General features: G+C 34.0%; 1 protein-coding gene across 7 annotated transcripts in view; it reads right to left on the reverse strand.

Annotated features, from left to right (window-relative positions):
- Positions 1–17,546, reverse strand: part of Smg7 (SMG7 nonsense mediated mRNA decay factor) — a 78,551-nt gene that overhangs the window by 39,547 nt on the left and 21,458 nt on the right. For 4 of the 7 annotated variants that reach the window (XM_076832259.2, XM_076832255.2, XM_076832253.2 and 1 more), the window contains exon 2: positions 3,108–3,246. The exons of 1 other annotated variant lie outside the window; for it this stretch is intronic. In XM_076832259.2, coding sequence (XP_076688374.1) covers positions 3,108–3,223 — 116 coding nt within the window. In that variant the 5' untranslated portion in view covers positions 3,224–3,246. Of the gene's footprint in view, positions 1–3,107; positions 3,247–10,588; positions 10,609–17,546 lie in introns of those variants that run through there. 2 more of the 7 variants (XM_076832254.2, XM_076832257.2) reach the window with 2 other exon arrangements.

Raw genomic sequence — 17,546 nt, forward strand, 5'->3', positions numbered from 1 at the left:
AGAGAACTGGGGATTTTAATACTTAACCATTTTAAGATAATTTTTTTAAAAAAGAAAAAAGAACCCTAAAATTTGGGTTATCTTTTTAAACCAATTCCTTGATCATACATAGCACTTATATAATAATGCAAGGTAACAAATAAAAAGATTACATTCTCTTAAGAACATTCACTCTAAAATTCATGGTTTCAATACAAGATATTTCTAAATTGGGGGCACATAAATAGGAGATTCCTTCTATCTGAACTCCAGATCCACTTTCTCTATAAAGAGAATTCATAAATATAAACCCATATCTTCTAAACTCAAAGCTATTGACAAAAGGCAAATCACTCCCTTTTTTTCGGTGGTGATAAGAGTACCAGGGATTAAACTCAGGGGCACTCAACTACTATGGCACATCCCCTGCCATATTTTGTATTTTATTTAGAGACAGGGTCTCACTGAGTTGCTAAGTGCCTGGCTAAATTGTTGAGGCTGGCTTTGAACTCTTTGATCTTCCTGCCTCAGCCTCCTGAGCTGCTGGGATTATAGGCATGCGCCACTGGGCCTGGCCCATCACTCCCTTTTACTTTGAGAGAAAAGGTTAATTTCTTTCCTTGGGGGGTGGAAGTAGTGTGAGCAACAGCCAAGGTAGATTTTCTTATTGTGTTAAATTTGTTTACTTGTTTCCAGAGTTCTAAGGAGCAATTAGGGGTAACAATATTCTGTAATTATATCCATAAATCAAGAACCTAATCATAATAATTTACACTAAATAAGAGGCCAGATACTATAAAGTGAGTGTAGTACACTTACGCACACACTCACAAAACCACATATGCAATATATAGTTTTCTCAGACATCAGTATGTCTCATGATGTTAATCACAGAAAACCAAATCATATTTCGGCATTGTTGAATTTTGCTGAGACTCAAGGATCCAAAGCTCCTAAAGGAACTTTTCTCAGTATGTTAGTAAAAATACTAATCAGCTTTCTCCCTATGGCACTTTATCAGGCATTTTAAAATTTCCTAATACTCCAAAGCTCTATACCATAACATCTTCTGCACAATCTATATTCTTTGAAAATGTGTACCTAGTTTTACTTATTTATTTTTAAACATTTCTGGTTTAAAATGTGTGTGTGTGTGTGTGTGTGTGTGTGTTTTTAAGTTGTAGTTGGAACAATACCTTTATTTTATTTATTTATTTAATTTTATGTGGTGCTGAGGATCTAACCCAGCGCCTGGCATGTGCTAGGCAAGTGCTCTACCGCTCAGCCACAACCCCAGCCCATGTACCTAGTTTTATTAAGAGCCAGTTGTGATCTGGAAATTTCAAGGAAGAGAAGGCAAAAGAAAATAATACAACAATGAAAAGCAAAGCTAAGTCAGTGAGTGAAGATGACTGGAACACTACTTGGTAGGAAGCCTCAGAAGATGAAGCTGGAGAACACCAAGGAAGACAGGAGATTGTGAGAAGCATTGTATGAATGTTAAGGAGTTCAAATCCTATACTGTAATGAATAAAAAACCAAAGCTTAAGTTTATATAAGGTATATAGCATTGTTAGATTTGCTATTTAAAATGACTTTTACAAGAATTTTTGAAAGATGGATTTTAATAGCTCAAGACTGGAAATGAGAAAGTGATAATACAGGTGGATGGAAAAACTCAGACTGAACAAATATCTGGAAGTTAAACTAATAGAAGGGAGATAAAACAGAGGAAAGAGCACAAAAATCTCTCCCAGATTATTAGCTTAGACAGCTGGGTATCTGAAAAGGTAAATGTGTGTAAGCAGCCATTTGGAGATGAGATACTATGGGGAATAAATAAAACAAATTCCATAAAATAACATAAGTGATCCCTCAAAAAGGAGAGGTCATCTGACTGTGACCACCAAATTACTTTTGCTCATTTGGTTACTGACTGGCTAATCAAATATCCACTCCCCCTCTACTGCTTCATGGGATCCCTTCTGCAGACACATTGAGTTGAAGATTTTTCAAGGTAGAAAAATCCTAGGTTCTCTACCACCACACAATGCCAAGTGACAAAAGAACAATAAACTGTTTAGATGTCATGAAGACATAATAGTATGAACAGAAAATAAATCCAAGAAGGAGTTAAAGAATTGAGTCATAGATGTTTTTCTTTTTTCTCTCTCTAAACATTAGTTGTCATTATGTCACGCTAATGATAACAGACTCTAAATCCATCTGTTAAAAATTAATAATCTAATAATACAATTAGATCATGTATGCTTTCACCTATTATAAAATCTTTGAATTGTACAGCAATTCTACCAAGTGAGATATAAACTTTCCATTTTGCTAATGAGGAAATGGAGGCACAGAGTGGTTAAATTTGCCCAAGGTCACACAACTATGAAGTTCCAGGGCTTGGAATCCACCTGCAATCTACTCCCAGAACCAGAGCTCATAAGCATTATAGAATAATGTAAATCTTTTGAAATAGACTCAATACAGGTGTCACGTCATAGCACTGATTTGCAGGAGCAACTATCACCTCTAAGTTAAAGGCCACATCTATAAAATTAAGCATCTTCCCATGTTCTGTCATTATAAGATGCTATAGCAAAGAGTTACTAACTCATCATGTAAAAGACTTCTCTAGTACATTATCATAAACATATTTCTTTAGGCATTAGGGAGGCTTAACTGCATCCCATGCTGATGTAAAGAAACAAGAGCTGGTGTCTCTGGCACTCAAATATATTACTATACATGTAATTGAAGCACAAAATCTTCATTCTAGAGAATTTACAAGATAGATCACATCTCTATGCTTATAAATATTCAGAAAACTAGTACATAACATAAAAATCTCTTAAATGTACTTCAGTAAATTTTTAAACAATTGTTCCTTGGATCACAAGATACAAATGCTCATGACAAAGTAAACATGCCAAAGTTCTCATAAAGCCACATAGGTTAAAAAAAAAAATCTTTAGCATGCCCCTCCCCCATCTTGGTCAAAATAAAATCTTTCACAAAGTCTCCAAGTCTTCCATTAGTGTTCATGAAATACAAATACTTTAACATACATCTCTAAAAAATGAATAAAAACATGTAGAAATCCCTTGTAAGTTTTATCCTACCTAATATTACTTGATTTCAGATGCTCCTCTGATTTCAAGTTTTCGGTCCTCATCTGGGACTTAAATGAAACGTTTTCTCCCACAATGACTATCTGCAAGAACATCCAATTTCTCATAAGGTAGAATGGTTTAAGACATTCTAGATAGAGGAGAGGAGGAAAATATGAGTTAACTCACAAAAACAGATTCCCCTGGAATAAAATTATTTTTCTTTGAAATGATTTAATGTGAAAGGCAAAGAAAAAAATACCAAAGTTTTTTCTTTTTATATTTAGTTTCTTAGAATACACCCTTTCAAATTGTTTCAAATATTTCTAACAGATTCCAGTTAAAGACCAAAATGTTATCCTTTCCTAGTCTGTCTCACTGGCTAAAAGCTGAGTGATCTCCATAGGACAGATACAGGTTACCCAACAGGGGTCTTGTAGGACCAGGTAAGAATGCGCTGCAGAATACAGAAGCAGAGAGACTCCTTGCAGGAAAAAACAAGACACATGAAACAACTAAACCACTATTTACAGGTGATACGGATAATTCTAAGATTAGTTTTTTAAATCCAGATTTTTAACATCTTTATTCATAGAACAAAATTGGGTCATTTTTAATGTGCTAGCTGCTACATGAAGGTCTAAGTACACAATGATAAATGAAACAGATATGGTCCCTACCATAGATTTAAAACTTAATGTAGAGACAGATCAACTAGAAAGGAGGAGGCAAAAAAAAGTAGTGGTTAAAACCATGGGCTGGGAAGTCACTGTCTATAATTAATGGTATGGCAGGGACTAAGTCAAGATACAGTAAAAACAGCCCAATTTCTTGAGGGTATCAATTTAACTCAAAGATTTAGGCAGTTAGATAAGTAACTATTGATTACATTTGTAATTATGTACTAGACACTAGGCCAAATGTCCTATATGCATGATGTAATAGAATGGGAGTATGATATGATATATTGTTAAGTTAATATGATATATTGTATGATATGATATATTGTTAAGATAGCTAGGAATCAAAGCAAGTTCTGTCACTTGCTAGCTATGTAACCTAAGGTGATTACTTCTCTATGCTCTGGTTTTGTAAGATAATAAAATAATCTACCTCACTGAGATGGTTTGAAGATAAAAGAAAGTAGTAGAAATAAAGCAATTAGGACCATAAGCAAGCCCTCAAAATGTTAGTCACTATTATCACAGTTATTATCATCATTTACAGTTATTATTACCCCTCCAACAGTTCCAAAAGGTAAATGATATTATCTTCATTCTAAATTAGAAAACTGAAGCTATGAACCCATACTATCAATTCCACAATTGACCACAAAGTTTTCATAATTTCTGACAATAAGTTACACCTTAAGCCAGGCATGGTAGCACACACCTGTAATTCCAGCACCTTGAGAGGCTGAGGCAGGAGAACTGCACGTTTGAGGCCAACCTTAGCAACTTAGCGAGACCATCTCAAAATAAAAAATTTAAAAAGCACTGGGGATGTAGCTCAGTGGTAAAGTGTTCCTGGGTCATCCCCAGTAGAGCAATAATAAAACAAGTCTTAAGAGAAATTTCAAACACGTAGCAGTGGACTTTGTTGCCATATTTCCAAAACATATATTCAAACTCTTGTGACTTTAACTGTACTTTAGTGGAAAACAATGATATAAAATACTTCATGATAAAACAGAAGTGCTATACAGCACATAAGATTCCACAGCTTTCTACTTTGCATTTTATGATCCAATGACTTTACTTTTAATCTATTAATGCTATTTTGCCCCCTAATATCTTTTTATTTTTAAGTTGTAGATGGACACAATCTCTCCATTTTATTTATTTATTTTTATGTGGTGCTGAGGATCGAACCCAGTGCCTTGTGTATGTGAGGCAAGCGCTCCACTGCTGAGCCACATCCCCAGTCCCTTGTCCCCCAATATCTTTATTCATGCATTTTCATTCAACCTGGCGTGTCCTCCCATTTATTTCTTTATCTGGTTAAACCCTTCTCATATTTTAAAATTCAGCAACTCCTCTAAGAAAGCCTTGGCTTGGCCAAGTATTGACAGCACATCTTAATGCCCATTTCAACTACCGCAGTCACAGCATTATAATAACTCATTTGTTTACACATCTACACTAAACACTGTCCTATTCCACCCTGTACATCCTATACCTAACAGTGCCCTGTATTACACTGTGCTCTAACTTAAATTAATTTGAACTAAACAGTCTCTCAGTTAAAGGTCAAGATCCTAAAAAAAAATCAAGGTTTCTCAAATTTCGATAATAGTTTTCAAAAAGTCTTCAGGAAAGCAAGGCTTTTCCATCTGAAAAAGGATAACAAATTCCTGTTTAAGTTCAGAAAACCTACCATTTTATACAGAGAAATAGATGACTGTTTACTAGGCTCTCTGAAAATTCAGATTTTATTTTCATTTGTAGTTTTCATCTATACAGCATACACAGAACACTAAACATTTCTCTAGAAATACAAAATCTTAAATCTCAAATAGAATAATCCAAGTGAAATTTAATCCTCAGCACAACTTAAAATAAAGATGTTGTGTCCACTGAAAACTGAAAAAACAAATATGAAAAAAATTCTCTCTAAAAAAAAAAAAAAAAAGTCCAACATCCCCCCCCCAATAATCCATTCTTTGACATTTTAAGAATACAAGTAACAATAAATGTTGACCTGGATGTGGAGAAAAAGGTTCACTCATACATTGCTCTTGGGACTGCAATTGATGCAACCACTCTGGAAAGCAGAATGGGGAGATTCCTCAGAAAACTTGGAATGTAACCACCAGTTATTCCACTCTCAGCATATACTCAAAGGACTTAAAATCAGAGATGCAGCCATACCAATGTTTATAGCAGCTCAATTCACAATAGCTAAGCTATGGAACCAACCTAGGTGCCCTTTAACAGATGAATGGATAAAGAAAATGTGGGGCTGAGGTTGTAGCTCAGTGGTAGAGGGTTTGCCTAGCATGCGTGAGGCACTGGGTTCGATCCTCAGTACCACATAAAAAATAAATAAAGAAAGGTATTGTGTCCATCTATAACTTTAAAGAGAAAAAGAGTATATTCTACTATGTAATATTCTACTATGTATACTACTATACATAGTAGAATATTACTCAGCCATAAAGAAGAATGAAATTATAGTATTTGTCAGTAAATGGATGGAACTGGAGACTACCATGCTAACACTAAGCCAATACCCAAATGGCCAGATGTTCTAATATGCGGATGCTAACACATATTACTGGAGGGAGGAAAGAATAGAAGTTCATGGGATTAGACAAAGGGAAATAAATGCAAGGGAGGGGTATGGGAATAGGAAAGAAAGGAGAATTAATTAGACATCACTTTCCTCTGTTTGTATATGAATAGACGACCACTGAAACTCTACATCATGCACAACCACAAGAATGGGAAGTATAACTTCATGTGTGTATAATATGTCAAAATATACTATACTGTCATGTATATCTAAAAAGAACAAAAAAAACAGCCTTTATAAAATATAAATAAAAAGTGTTTCCCAGAGACAAGATATATAGTTGGAATATTATTAAAGTTTAATCTCATTAGCCAATTTATGTGTTTTGATTGGAGAGTCTGATCCATTTATATTTAAAGAAATTCCTGAAAATGTACCAATTCCGTTTTGTTATTATCTCCTGTGTTTCTTGTAGTTGTTTTTTTTTGTTTTGTTTTTCTTTTTTGCTTTAACTTGTACTTCATTGATATATTTTTGAAAGTATTTTTAGTTATAGATAGACACAATACCTTCATTTTTACTTATTTTTTTCTATGTGGTGCTGAGAATTGAACCCAGTGCCTGCCTCACATGTGCTAGGCAAGCACTCTACCAATGAGTCACAATCACAGCCCCAACTTCACTGATTTTTATAATCCCATTTCCCTTTGTTTATATCTTCTATGAATATTATTTTATCATTACTGTGGTGATTATATAAAAGCTTCCAATACTACATTTTAAACTAGTAACAAAATGACTTAATTTCCATTTAAAAATTCTTTGGTTTAAAAAAAAAAATCAATTCTTTACAATAACCCCTGTACCTTCACAAAATGAAACACACATAACAAAATTAATATATTAAAATCTAATACTGGTAATAGAAAAGAAAAATAAAAAGAAAGCAAGTTTGAATAAAATTAGTATCACCATAAATACAAAAAGATCACCTTAAAAGATAACAATGAAGTAAACACATGCTTCCATACGTGGCTAACAGAAGTAAAGTCAACAGAATCCCAAATGAGGATATAAAGTAAAACAAAAATGAGTAGACACTAGAATTAAAAACAACTGTAATGTAAAAACAGACTAGACCAAGAAATAGTAAGAATATAAGTGAAAAATAACTGACACAGTAACAACATGATAAGATAAAGCATTAGGATGTGATGGAAGACAACAAGCATGTCAAGAGAAGTTTCCAGACAAATGGTTAAAGGAAATGTGAAATATATACACAGTGGAATTCTAGTCAACTGTAAAGAATGAAATCATGTTGGAAAATGGATGGAACTTGAGAACATTATGCTAACTGAAATAAGCCAAACTAAAGAGCCACATGTTCTCTCTCATATGTGGAAGCTAGAGAGGGGGGAAAAAAGGTAGGGAGTGGAAAATGGGGGAGAGATCTTAAGAAAATAGAAGAGAAAGCAATAGAGTATAGGAAGGGGACCAAAGGGGAAGCAGGAGAGGAAGAAAAGAGGAGGTCCTGGGGAATGTATCAATGAAATCACATTGTGTACATGTGTGAACATGTACTAATTAGAACCCCCCTACTATGTATAATTATAATGCACTAATAACATTTTTTAATAACACACAAAAATAATAAAAATGAGAAAATATCTGTAAAAAAACGAATTTGATAAGGGACTATTATACAAAATTCACAAGAACTCTTAAAACTCAATAGTGAGAAAACAAGGGTATGAGTATATACTTTGACAGGTGATGCAGAACAAGAATAAGGTTGGAAAAAGAAATAGCAAACAGTCATTTATAATGTAGAGAACCAAATAAATTTAAATTATGGAAAAATAAAATTGAACTTTCTATCTTGCAGTAGGTAGGTAATATGGCAGATGGCCAAGTTAATTAAACAGCTAGCAGCAACATTTAAGATACTATTTGACTTAAAAGAATCTATAAATCATTATGGTACACATTGTAAATCTCTTCTTGTAAGTGGTTTCTGAAATTAAAAATCTAAAGATATACAAAAGTCAAATTTGTTTTTCAATCAGAGAATCATTAGCCTGGGTTGGGGTTGTAACTCAGTGGTAGAGCACTTGTTTCACACGTGTGGGTACTTGGTTCAATCCTTAGCACCACATTAAAAAAAAAAAAGTATTGTGCCCATTTGCAACTAAAAATATTTTTAAAAGAATCATTAGCCCATATTTTCAACACAATGATTTTATGTAGATAGTTTTTTTTCTTTTTTTGGTACCAGGGATTGAACTTAGGGGCACTCGACCACTGAGCCACACCCCCAGCACTATTTTGTATTTTATTTAGAGACAGGGTCTCACTGATTGGCTGAGCACCTCATTTTTTGCTGAGGCTGGTTTTGAACTCAAGATCTTCCTGTCTCAGCCTCCTGAGCTGCTGGGATTACAGGTGTGCACCACTGAGCCCGACCTTGATTATTTTCTTATTTAAGTGAAGAAATAGGTGCTATGTTATAAGCAAACAATTTAACAAATTAAACATGACACAGATCAGAAAGAGTCTATGTGTATTGTTTTATTAATGGCCCCCAGTGAATCACATACTTCCTGGCACCTGCACCCTCATGAACTCTCTTCACTCAATGACCCTGGGCTTGGTTACCTGGCTTACCTGCGCTAACTGGGTTTCAGCAAATATGACACAAAGACTTGATAAGCACTTGTTCATTTTGTAACACCACTCACTGCATTATGTAACTGAGGATAAGAGAGTACTTGGAAAGAGAGATCTGTTTTTCCCAGCTATCACAGTCATCCCAAGTGAGGGTCCAGACATTTGACTGAACTGAATCATGAAGGTCAGGATCAACTTGAGTTAGTCTGAGGGGTGAGAGATCTTCCAGCACAACCTCTGAAGATATTAAGATATAACATGAGCTAACTTTAAGATCTAAAATGGTTTCACCTGGCTGCTGTGTTACACTAACAGGCTTACCAATAATAGCAGTAGTAGAGACAGTAAGATGCAGTCAGACTCTGTCCAATAACATTTGTCAGCAGATTAATTGTTAAGTGGGGGGTGGGGAGATCAAAGATGATTTTCAGTATAAGAAGCTGAAATCAAGGATTTACCATTTACTAACATGGGAAGGCAACTGAAAATTTAAGGAGAAGAATGTTTTTGGGAAAACAATATTTGGCACATGACGTTACATAAGCATTTGCTGTTTTTATAACAATGTTGATAAGTTTGAGATGTTCATTAAACATCCAAGTCACTGTAACTACCAGTTTGTTAATGTCTGGGGTTCAGAGGAAAGACTGGGAATACAGATACTCACCCCACCACACACACAGACACATATAAAATTTTGAATAAGTATAGAAATACAGAAGTTTGAGAAACTCCAATATTTAAAGGGAGCACTGAGAAGGGAGCAGTAAACAGATACAGAAAAGAGGTAAATTTGGACATGGTATCCTGAAAGTCCAACAAAAGAGGATAGAATCAATAAATGCTGCTGATGATTAAAATGAGGGCTGAAAATTGCCCACTGGATTTAGTAACATGGAAGTCAGTGAGGATCTTTTAAAGTAATTTTGTTGGGGAAGTAGAGGCTTAAGCCTATAGACTACCTCGAGAATGAGAAGAGAGGACTGAAACTAAAACTCAGTTTAGACAACTTTGTCTAGAAAAGAAAAGAATTAGGAGCCGGAGGGAAATATGAAGGTCAAAAAGATTTTTAAGATGGAATAAATAACAATAAGGGTTTTTAAGTAGGGTAAAATGGCAGAATAACAATATAGGAAAAATTCTGATAGAAAAAAAATGGGTGAAAAAGAAGCCATAGGGGCTTGTTCAAATATTATGCATGTTTAAAAGGAAAAGAAGTCTCAGACAGAATAAAATTAAAAATTTAAAATACAGACAGAAAGAAAGACAATAATTATTGAGGTCTACTAAATGACAAGTGAAATAAACCATTCAGAGTTTAATTTTAATAGTAACCTGAGATTTTTCCAATTTTATAAGTAAATAAATAAAGATCAGAGATTTTAGTGAACTTGCCCATGGCCACAAAGATATTAAGTCCTAGAACTGGATTCACATCCAGAATTCTGAAGCCTAAACATTTTCCAAACATAATGCATGACAGATCTCAATTATCAACAGTTCACACATACTGAAAGTTAACTAGAAAACACCTATTGTTTATGATTTAATCTGAATTTGCCTTTTTTAACAGTGTAAGACCCACTTACCTCCCCCATTTTCCTGCTAAACATGAAGAACTTCTCAAAGTGATTTTCCTGGTTTAGCTTTTAGTATAAGTTCTTTCCCAGGAGGTATCTCTCCAGTTCTTCCTTCTCTTTTCCTACTCGACACAATGCAAAACAAAAATCCTAATTTTCAGAAATTTTTAAAATTAATGTAATTATGGATAACAGATTTCCTATATTTTTTCATATAAATTATATAGGAGAAATAAACACACAGATTTAACAGCAACTGTAGAATGTTCTTGGAAGTGACTCTAAGTCATCATTACAAATAATTTGTTCTGTGGCTTAGGGCCAAAACTGTTATTCATAGAAAAAGTCTGAGTACACAATTAAAAGGACAAGGGGAACACATTTTCATATTATGCAACTTTCTTCAGCAGCATCTAAAACATAGAGTAAGATCAAACAGATTCTATTACACCCTCCCATACTGCTATTCAAAAGCAAAGATATAGACTAACATCACTTGTTATTCTAACAGCTTAAAAGCCAGAGTTTCAGTTTGTTTCTAATACTAAACAAGAAAAACAAATTATACCTTCTTATGTTGCCAAGTGTGCATAAGGCAAAATACAACTCTATACCATAGTAACAAAACTAAATTATCAGTTCACTTGGGCAACTGACCCCCGAGAAGTTAAAGAGTTCATATGGAATCTGGTTGATACCAATTTTTTGTAATGGGTGAAAAAATAATAAAAATTTTCCAGATTTGATGAAAATTATAAACTCACAGATGTAAGAAACTCAATAAACTATAAGTAATTAAACAAAAAAAAGAAAAACCACAAAAGCATTTCAATGAAATAGTTGAAAAACAATCATAAAAGAGGAAAATCTTAAAAGGCGACCAAAAAAAAAAAAAAAAAAAAAAAAAGATATATACCGCAAAGAGGAATAAGTTAAGAATCACGGCTGACTGCTTATCCAAAAAACAAAACAAAAATCCAACCAAAAGGTAATGAATAGAACATAGAACATCTTCAAAATACTAGAGGGAAAAAAAAACAAAACTCCATCTATACTTTCACATTCTGTGAAAATATTCTTCAAAACTGCAGGTGAAATAAATACATTTTCAGAAACTTAAGAGCTAAGGAAATTTGATGCCAAAAAGATCAACATCATAATAGTTTAAAAAAAGAAAAGAAACATGATACTAGATGGAAAATTATAACTGAATCAAGAAAAGAGTATTGCCAGAAATAATAAACATGTCAGCAGATACTCAACAACTTTTTCACCATTTTAAAAATTGTAGTTAAAAATTAACTGTTTTAAGAAGAAAATATATTTTAGAACTTAAGACATATATAGAAGATGTTTAACAATAATAAACAAAAGAGGAAATGAAAGTACATGTTACAACATTTTACATTAAATATAAAAGGGTATAACAGACCCCATACTGTAAGTCTTAGAGCAACCAAAGAGAGGAAGAAGGAAAGGGAAAGACAGACAGACATGGCTAGTAATAAACCAACAGAAAAAACAAAACAAAAATCAGAAACAGAAAAGAGAAACCTCTCTCAGTAAATAACAGAGCAAGCAGGCAGAAAACCAGTTAAGGTTTGATGAACACTATCAACCAAATAAACCTGTTATTTATGGAATATATTGCCCAACAAAAGAGCACATATTCTTTGCAAGTGCACATGGAATTCACCAAGTCAGATCACATGCTGAACCACAAAACAAGACTCCAGAAATTTAAAAGAACTAAATCACATAAGTACAAATCAATACAGAAACCCACCTGGAATCAGATGTCTTAAGTTGAGGAATAAAGTTTTCTAGTTCCTGAGATATTTAGAAATGAAATAATGTATTTCCAAATAAAAGGTCAAAGTGGTAATCATAAGAGAAATGTGAAAACATTTCAAACCAAATGAAAGTGGAAACATACATAATGTGTAGAATGCAATAAAAGCAGTAGAGATATTTATAGCTTTAAATGCTTACATTAAAATAGAAAAGTCTAAAAGCATTGATCTCAGCTTCTACCTTAAGGAGCTAACAAAAGCATATTATGCCCAAATAAAGTGGAAGGAAGGAAATAATAAAGAGCAGAAAAGAAAAAAGTAAAAGCCAAAAGTTGATTCTTTAGAAATACTTATAATTCTCCCTAAATTGATCCATCGTTAGAACACAATTCCAATAATTAAAACAAAACAAAACAAAAAAAACAGCAGGCTGTTTCAGGTAGAAACCAAGAGGCTGGTTTTAAAAATTTATTAGAAACCAATTTTCAAAAAGAATAAAGGTAACGAACTTAAACTAATTTCAAAACCTAATGAAGAGCTATGAAAATTCAAGGGAACAGGGAGCGATCTGTATAAGGGCAGAGACAGACCAATGGAATATAAGAGGTCAGAAATAAATTCTTCTACTTATGTATGAATGTATGTTTGTATGTAGGTGTCTGTGTATAGTTAATTTTTGACCAAAGTGGCAAGGAATTTAATGGGTTAAAATAAAATTTCAATAAGTGATGCTGGATAAAAATTTAAAACTAGAAAAAAACTCAACCTCAAACAATACATAAACAGCATACATACAAATTAATGCAAAATGGATCCCAGCCTTGATCTGTAACATCTCTGGAAGATGATTTAGGAGCAAATTTTTACAACCTGCTATGGTTTGAAAGTCTATGTGTCCTCCAAAATCCATGATGAAACTTAATCTCCAAAGCAACAGCATTAAGGCATGGAGCCTTTAGAAATTATCAGGCTATGAAGACTCCACCCCCTCAAGGATGGGATTAGTGGCTCATAAGGGGCTGGAGAGAACTAGAGAGCCCCTTTTTTATCCTTCTATTGCTTCCTGCCATGTGAATGCACAGCATTTGTCCCCTTTGGAGGATGCAGAAACAAGGTCTCATTTTACAAGCAGACAAGGCCCTCAATAGAAACGGAACCTGCCAACACCTAGATCTTGGCCTTTACAGGCTCCAAAACTGTGAGAAATAAATTTTTGTTGTTTATAAATTATCTAGTTTCAGGTATTGTTATAGAAACAAAAATGGACGACCCCAGAGTAAATAACTCTTAGAGGATTCAATGAAATTAAAAATTAATAAACTGTGTTCATCAATATTTAATACTTCTGCCTTTTGGTCTCAGTCAATGAGATGAGAATTTTTCAGCTCCTGTATAATCTTACGGGACCACCCTTGTATATGCAGTCAGTCACTGACCAAAATATCCTCACTGAACATTAACGTGCACAGCCACAAGTATCAAGAATGAAAATATGTCCATGAAAACATTCTTAAAAGAATGTTTCTACAAAGCTTTATTCACAATAGCAAAAAAAAAAAAAAAAAACCTAAAGGTTCATCAAAAAGTAAATAGAGGGTCTGGGGTTGTGGCTCAGAGGTGGAGTGCTCACCTCAGCACCACATAAAAATAAATTAATAAAAAATAGATAGTGTGTCCAACTACAACAACAACAAAATATTTTTAAAAAGGTGAATAGATGAACAAACTGGTATATACATGCAATGAAATACAATTCAGCAGTCAACAGGAAGGAACTACAAATGTATACCAACAATATGGATGAATCTCTTTATGTCAAGCAAAAGAATACAAACAAAAGAATACACACTATATTATTCCACTATGAACCTGTGGCAAGCAAAAGAAACCAACAGTGATAAAAATCAGAGTAATGATTTGCCTGAGGTATAGAAGATGAAATAGGTCAGGACTGACTACAAAGGGGCCTGAAAAATTTTGGGGGGGATTTGGAAATGTTCTAAATCTTGATTTGGGTGATGGTTATAGGATATGTTTGTAAAAATTCATAACCATACATTTCAGATGAAGAGTACTCTGTTATAGAAAGATAAGAATCTGACTGAAAATAGTATATGCTGGGGTTTGGGGTATAGCTCAGTGACAGAGTGCTTGGCTAGGATATGTGCAGCCCTGGGTTTGATCCCCAAACACGTACATAAAAATAAAATTTAAAAAAATATGCTTATGAGGTCATCATATATATTTGGGGTTTTTGTTCATGGTTCCTAGTTCATAACTCCCTCAACCTATAGGATCTGTGCTATTTCCAGGTAGACAGTGACAGAACTGAATTTGATCTGCTAACTTGCAGGTGTGCTGAGGTGGTGGGGGTTCATATCTTTTAAGGTCATGGAAGTCTTTTGCATTGACTTGTGATGTGTCAACAGAGAAAAAGCAGGTAATTTTTTTTTTTTTTAAGAGAGAGGGAGAGAGAGAGAGAAATTTTAATATTTATTTTTTAGTTATCGGCGGACACAACATCTTTGCTTTGTATGTGGTGCTGAGGATCGAGCGCGCTACCACTTGAGCCACATCCCCAGCCCAAAAGCAGGTAATTTTGTGGTTCTTCAAAAACAATGTTTACTCTAAAAGGCATCATCTGTATATACATAAAATACAAATTTATACATTCACAAAAAGGCTGGAAGGGGTTGACAGCAGTGGTAGCAATTTTAATATTACAAATTTACTTCTCAATCCTCTAGTATTATTCAAGGCACATATACATTTGTAACAACAATGGGGTGTTAAAAGCCATTAAGAATGCAAGTTAATTTTATCATCATCTAGCACCTATTCCCTGAGGATCTGGCCTTGATATCCAGAGGGGATTGATTACAAGACACCCCTTAAATACCAAAATCCACATATTTTCATGCTCCTCATATAAAATGCTATAGCATTTGTATATAACCTTAACATATCCTCCTGTATATTTTAAATTATCTCTAGATTACTTATAACACCAAATACAATGTAAATGCTTTTTAAAAAATTACTTTTACTGTACTGTTTAGGGGGTGCTACTCATCAAACCCAGGGTCTCGTGTATGCTTAGCATGTGCTTTACCACTGAGCTAAGTCTATAGATTTTTTTTCCTGAATATTTTCAATTTAGGGTTGGTTGAATCCAGAGATGCAGAACCAGCAGAGGTGGAAGTCTGGCTGTACTTCCCTGCTTACAGATTTAAGTCTTACCACTAAAAGACAACTATAAAGTCCATAATTTTTAACCCAGCTCATGTTATGGTCTCATTCCAGTTGCCCATAGGGCTGTCAGCATAGACATTCCTTTAAAATTCCCTTCAATACATACATCTTTATTCCTTATTTCCATTAAAAGTTCTACCACTTCTTCAAGGCCAACTTCAGTATCATCAATGACTCTCCTGCTCCTTCACCCTTCATATCTAAACAGTTACTAAAATCCCACTGCTTATATCCCTTTAAAAATCTCTCACTAATGTTTCTCAGTGTCCTGATTTAGGTTCTTATTGTCTTCACGTGAATTTTGGCAGTTTCCACCAATAGTCTTCATGACTTCACTACAGTTCCCAAATTTATCATACCAATCCTAAACACATCAATTTCATTTCTAGCTCAAAAACAGATAAAGTCTGAACTAAGTGGCCTGCTAAGATATTATTTGTGATTTAAATATCAAGATAATGAGGATGACAAAAAAAAATAAAGTTGTTTTTTAAAACATAATAAAACTCCTTTGGTGGAAACTCCTTATAGTATTACTACTGGCTGACAGAAAGAAATATGAGTACACATATAATTAAGTTGTAGCTACATTTAAAAAGAAAAAGAAAACACTGAATTTTAGTTAACCTAACATAACTAAAATATTAGCATTTGAATATGCAATCAATATTAACAACTGCTAAAAGATTTAAAATTCTTTCTTTTCACAATAAATTATCAAAATCTAATATGTATTTTATAATTACAGCACCTCTAAATTCCCCATCCTAGATTTTCATTGGAAATACTTAACATAATTCAGATTTCACAAAATTTACTGTTGAAAAGACAGATTTTTACATATCCAAATTGTTCCATACATATAAAAGCTTTCCAATAACATAATCAAGCATAAGTCTTTGAAATGTGAATTAATTAAAATTTAAAAGTCAGTGCTCAATAGACACAGGTGGCTAGTAACCTCTATACTTGATCAGTACAGGTATAAACCACTCATGAGGATCTCTTATTTTAACAATATGAAAAAGGAAAGATTACAAAGATATCTGTTGCCTAAAACCATACTGACTGGGCTGGGATTGTGGCTCAGTGGTAGAGCACTTGCCTAGTACATGATATGTGAGGCACTGGGTTTGATCCTCAGCACCACATAAAAAATAACTAAAGTTATTGTGTCCATCTACAACTAAAAATATTAAAATTAAATTAAATTTTAAAAACCACACTATAAAGTGGGGTAAGGGTGGGAAGGTTCTCCAGGGCAACCACCTTGCATACTAATTGCTACAGTTTGAATGTATCTCCTAAATTTCATGTGTTAGAAACTCTCAATGCAACAGTTTGGGAAGTGGGGGCCTAATAAAAGGTGATTAGGTAAGTCATGAGGGTTCAGCTCTCATAAAGAGATTAATGTTCTTGTCAGGAGAGTAGGATAGTTATCATGAGACTGGGTTTGTTATAAAGTTGCCTTACTTGCTGTCTCCTGTCCTTCTGCCACAGGATGACAGCAAGAAGCCCTTAGATGTAGGACCCCTGGACTTCCCAGCTTCAAGCACGGTAAGTAACAAATTTCTTTACAAAGTATTCAATCTATGTATTTTATTAGCCACACAAAGGGGAAAGACACTGATAGAAAAGTTGTATATTACAATCTACCTCTTATTCCATCAACAAATACTTGAGGGCCCATTATATCTAAGACACTAATCTAGGCCCAGAGATATAAAGCAGTGAAGAAAGTACAGAAGACTCCTGCTTTCAGGGAACTTATGTTGTTGACCAGGGGTTGTAGGAGATAATTAGTAAGCAAATTCACATATAAAACAATCTAATGGGGATTATAGCCTGAACTTGACAAGAGATAAGGCTGCTGAAGACTCCCTAGGAAAATATCAGGTCTACCTTTGGAGGGTGGGCCTCAA

Source organism: Callospermophilus lateralis, chromosome 13 (assembly GCF_048772815.1).
Source record: "Callospermophilus lateralis isolate mCalLat2 chromosome 13, mCalLat2.hap1, whole genome shotgun sequence".
NCBI lineage: Eukaryota > Metazoa > Chordata > Mammalia > Rodentia > Sciuridae > Callospermophilus > Callospermophilus lateralis.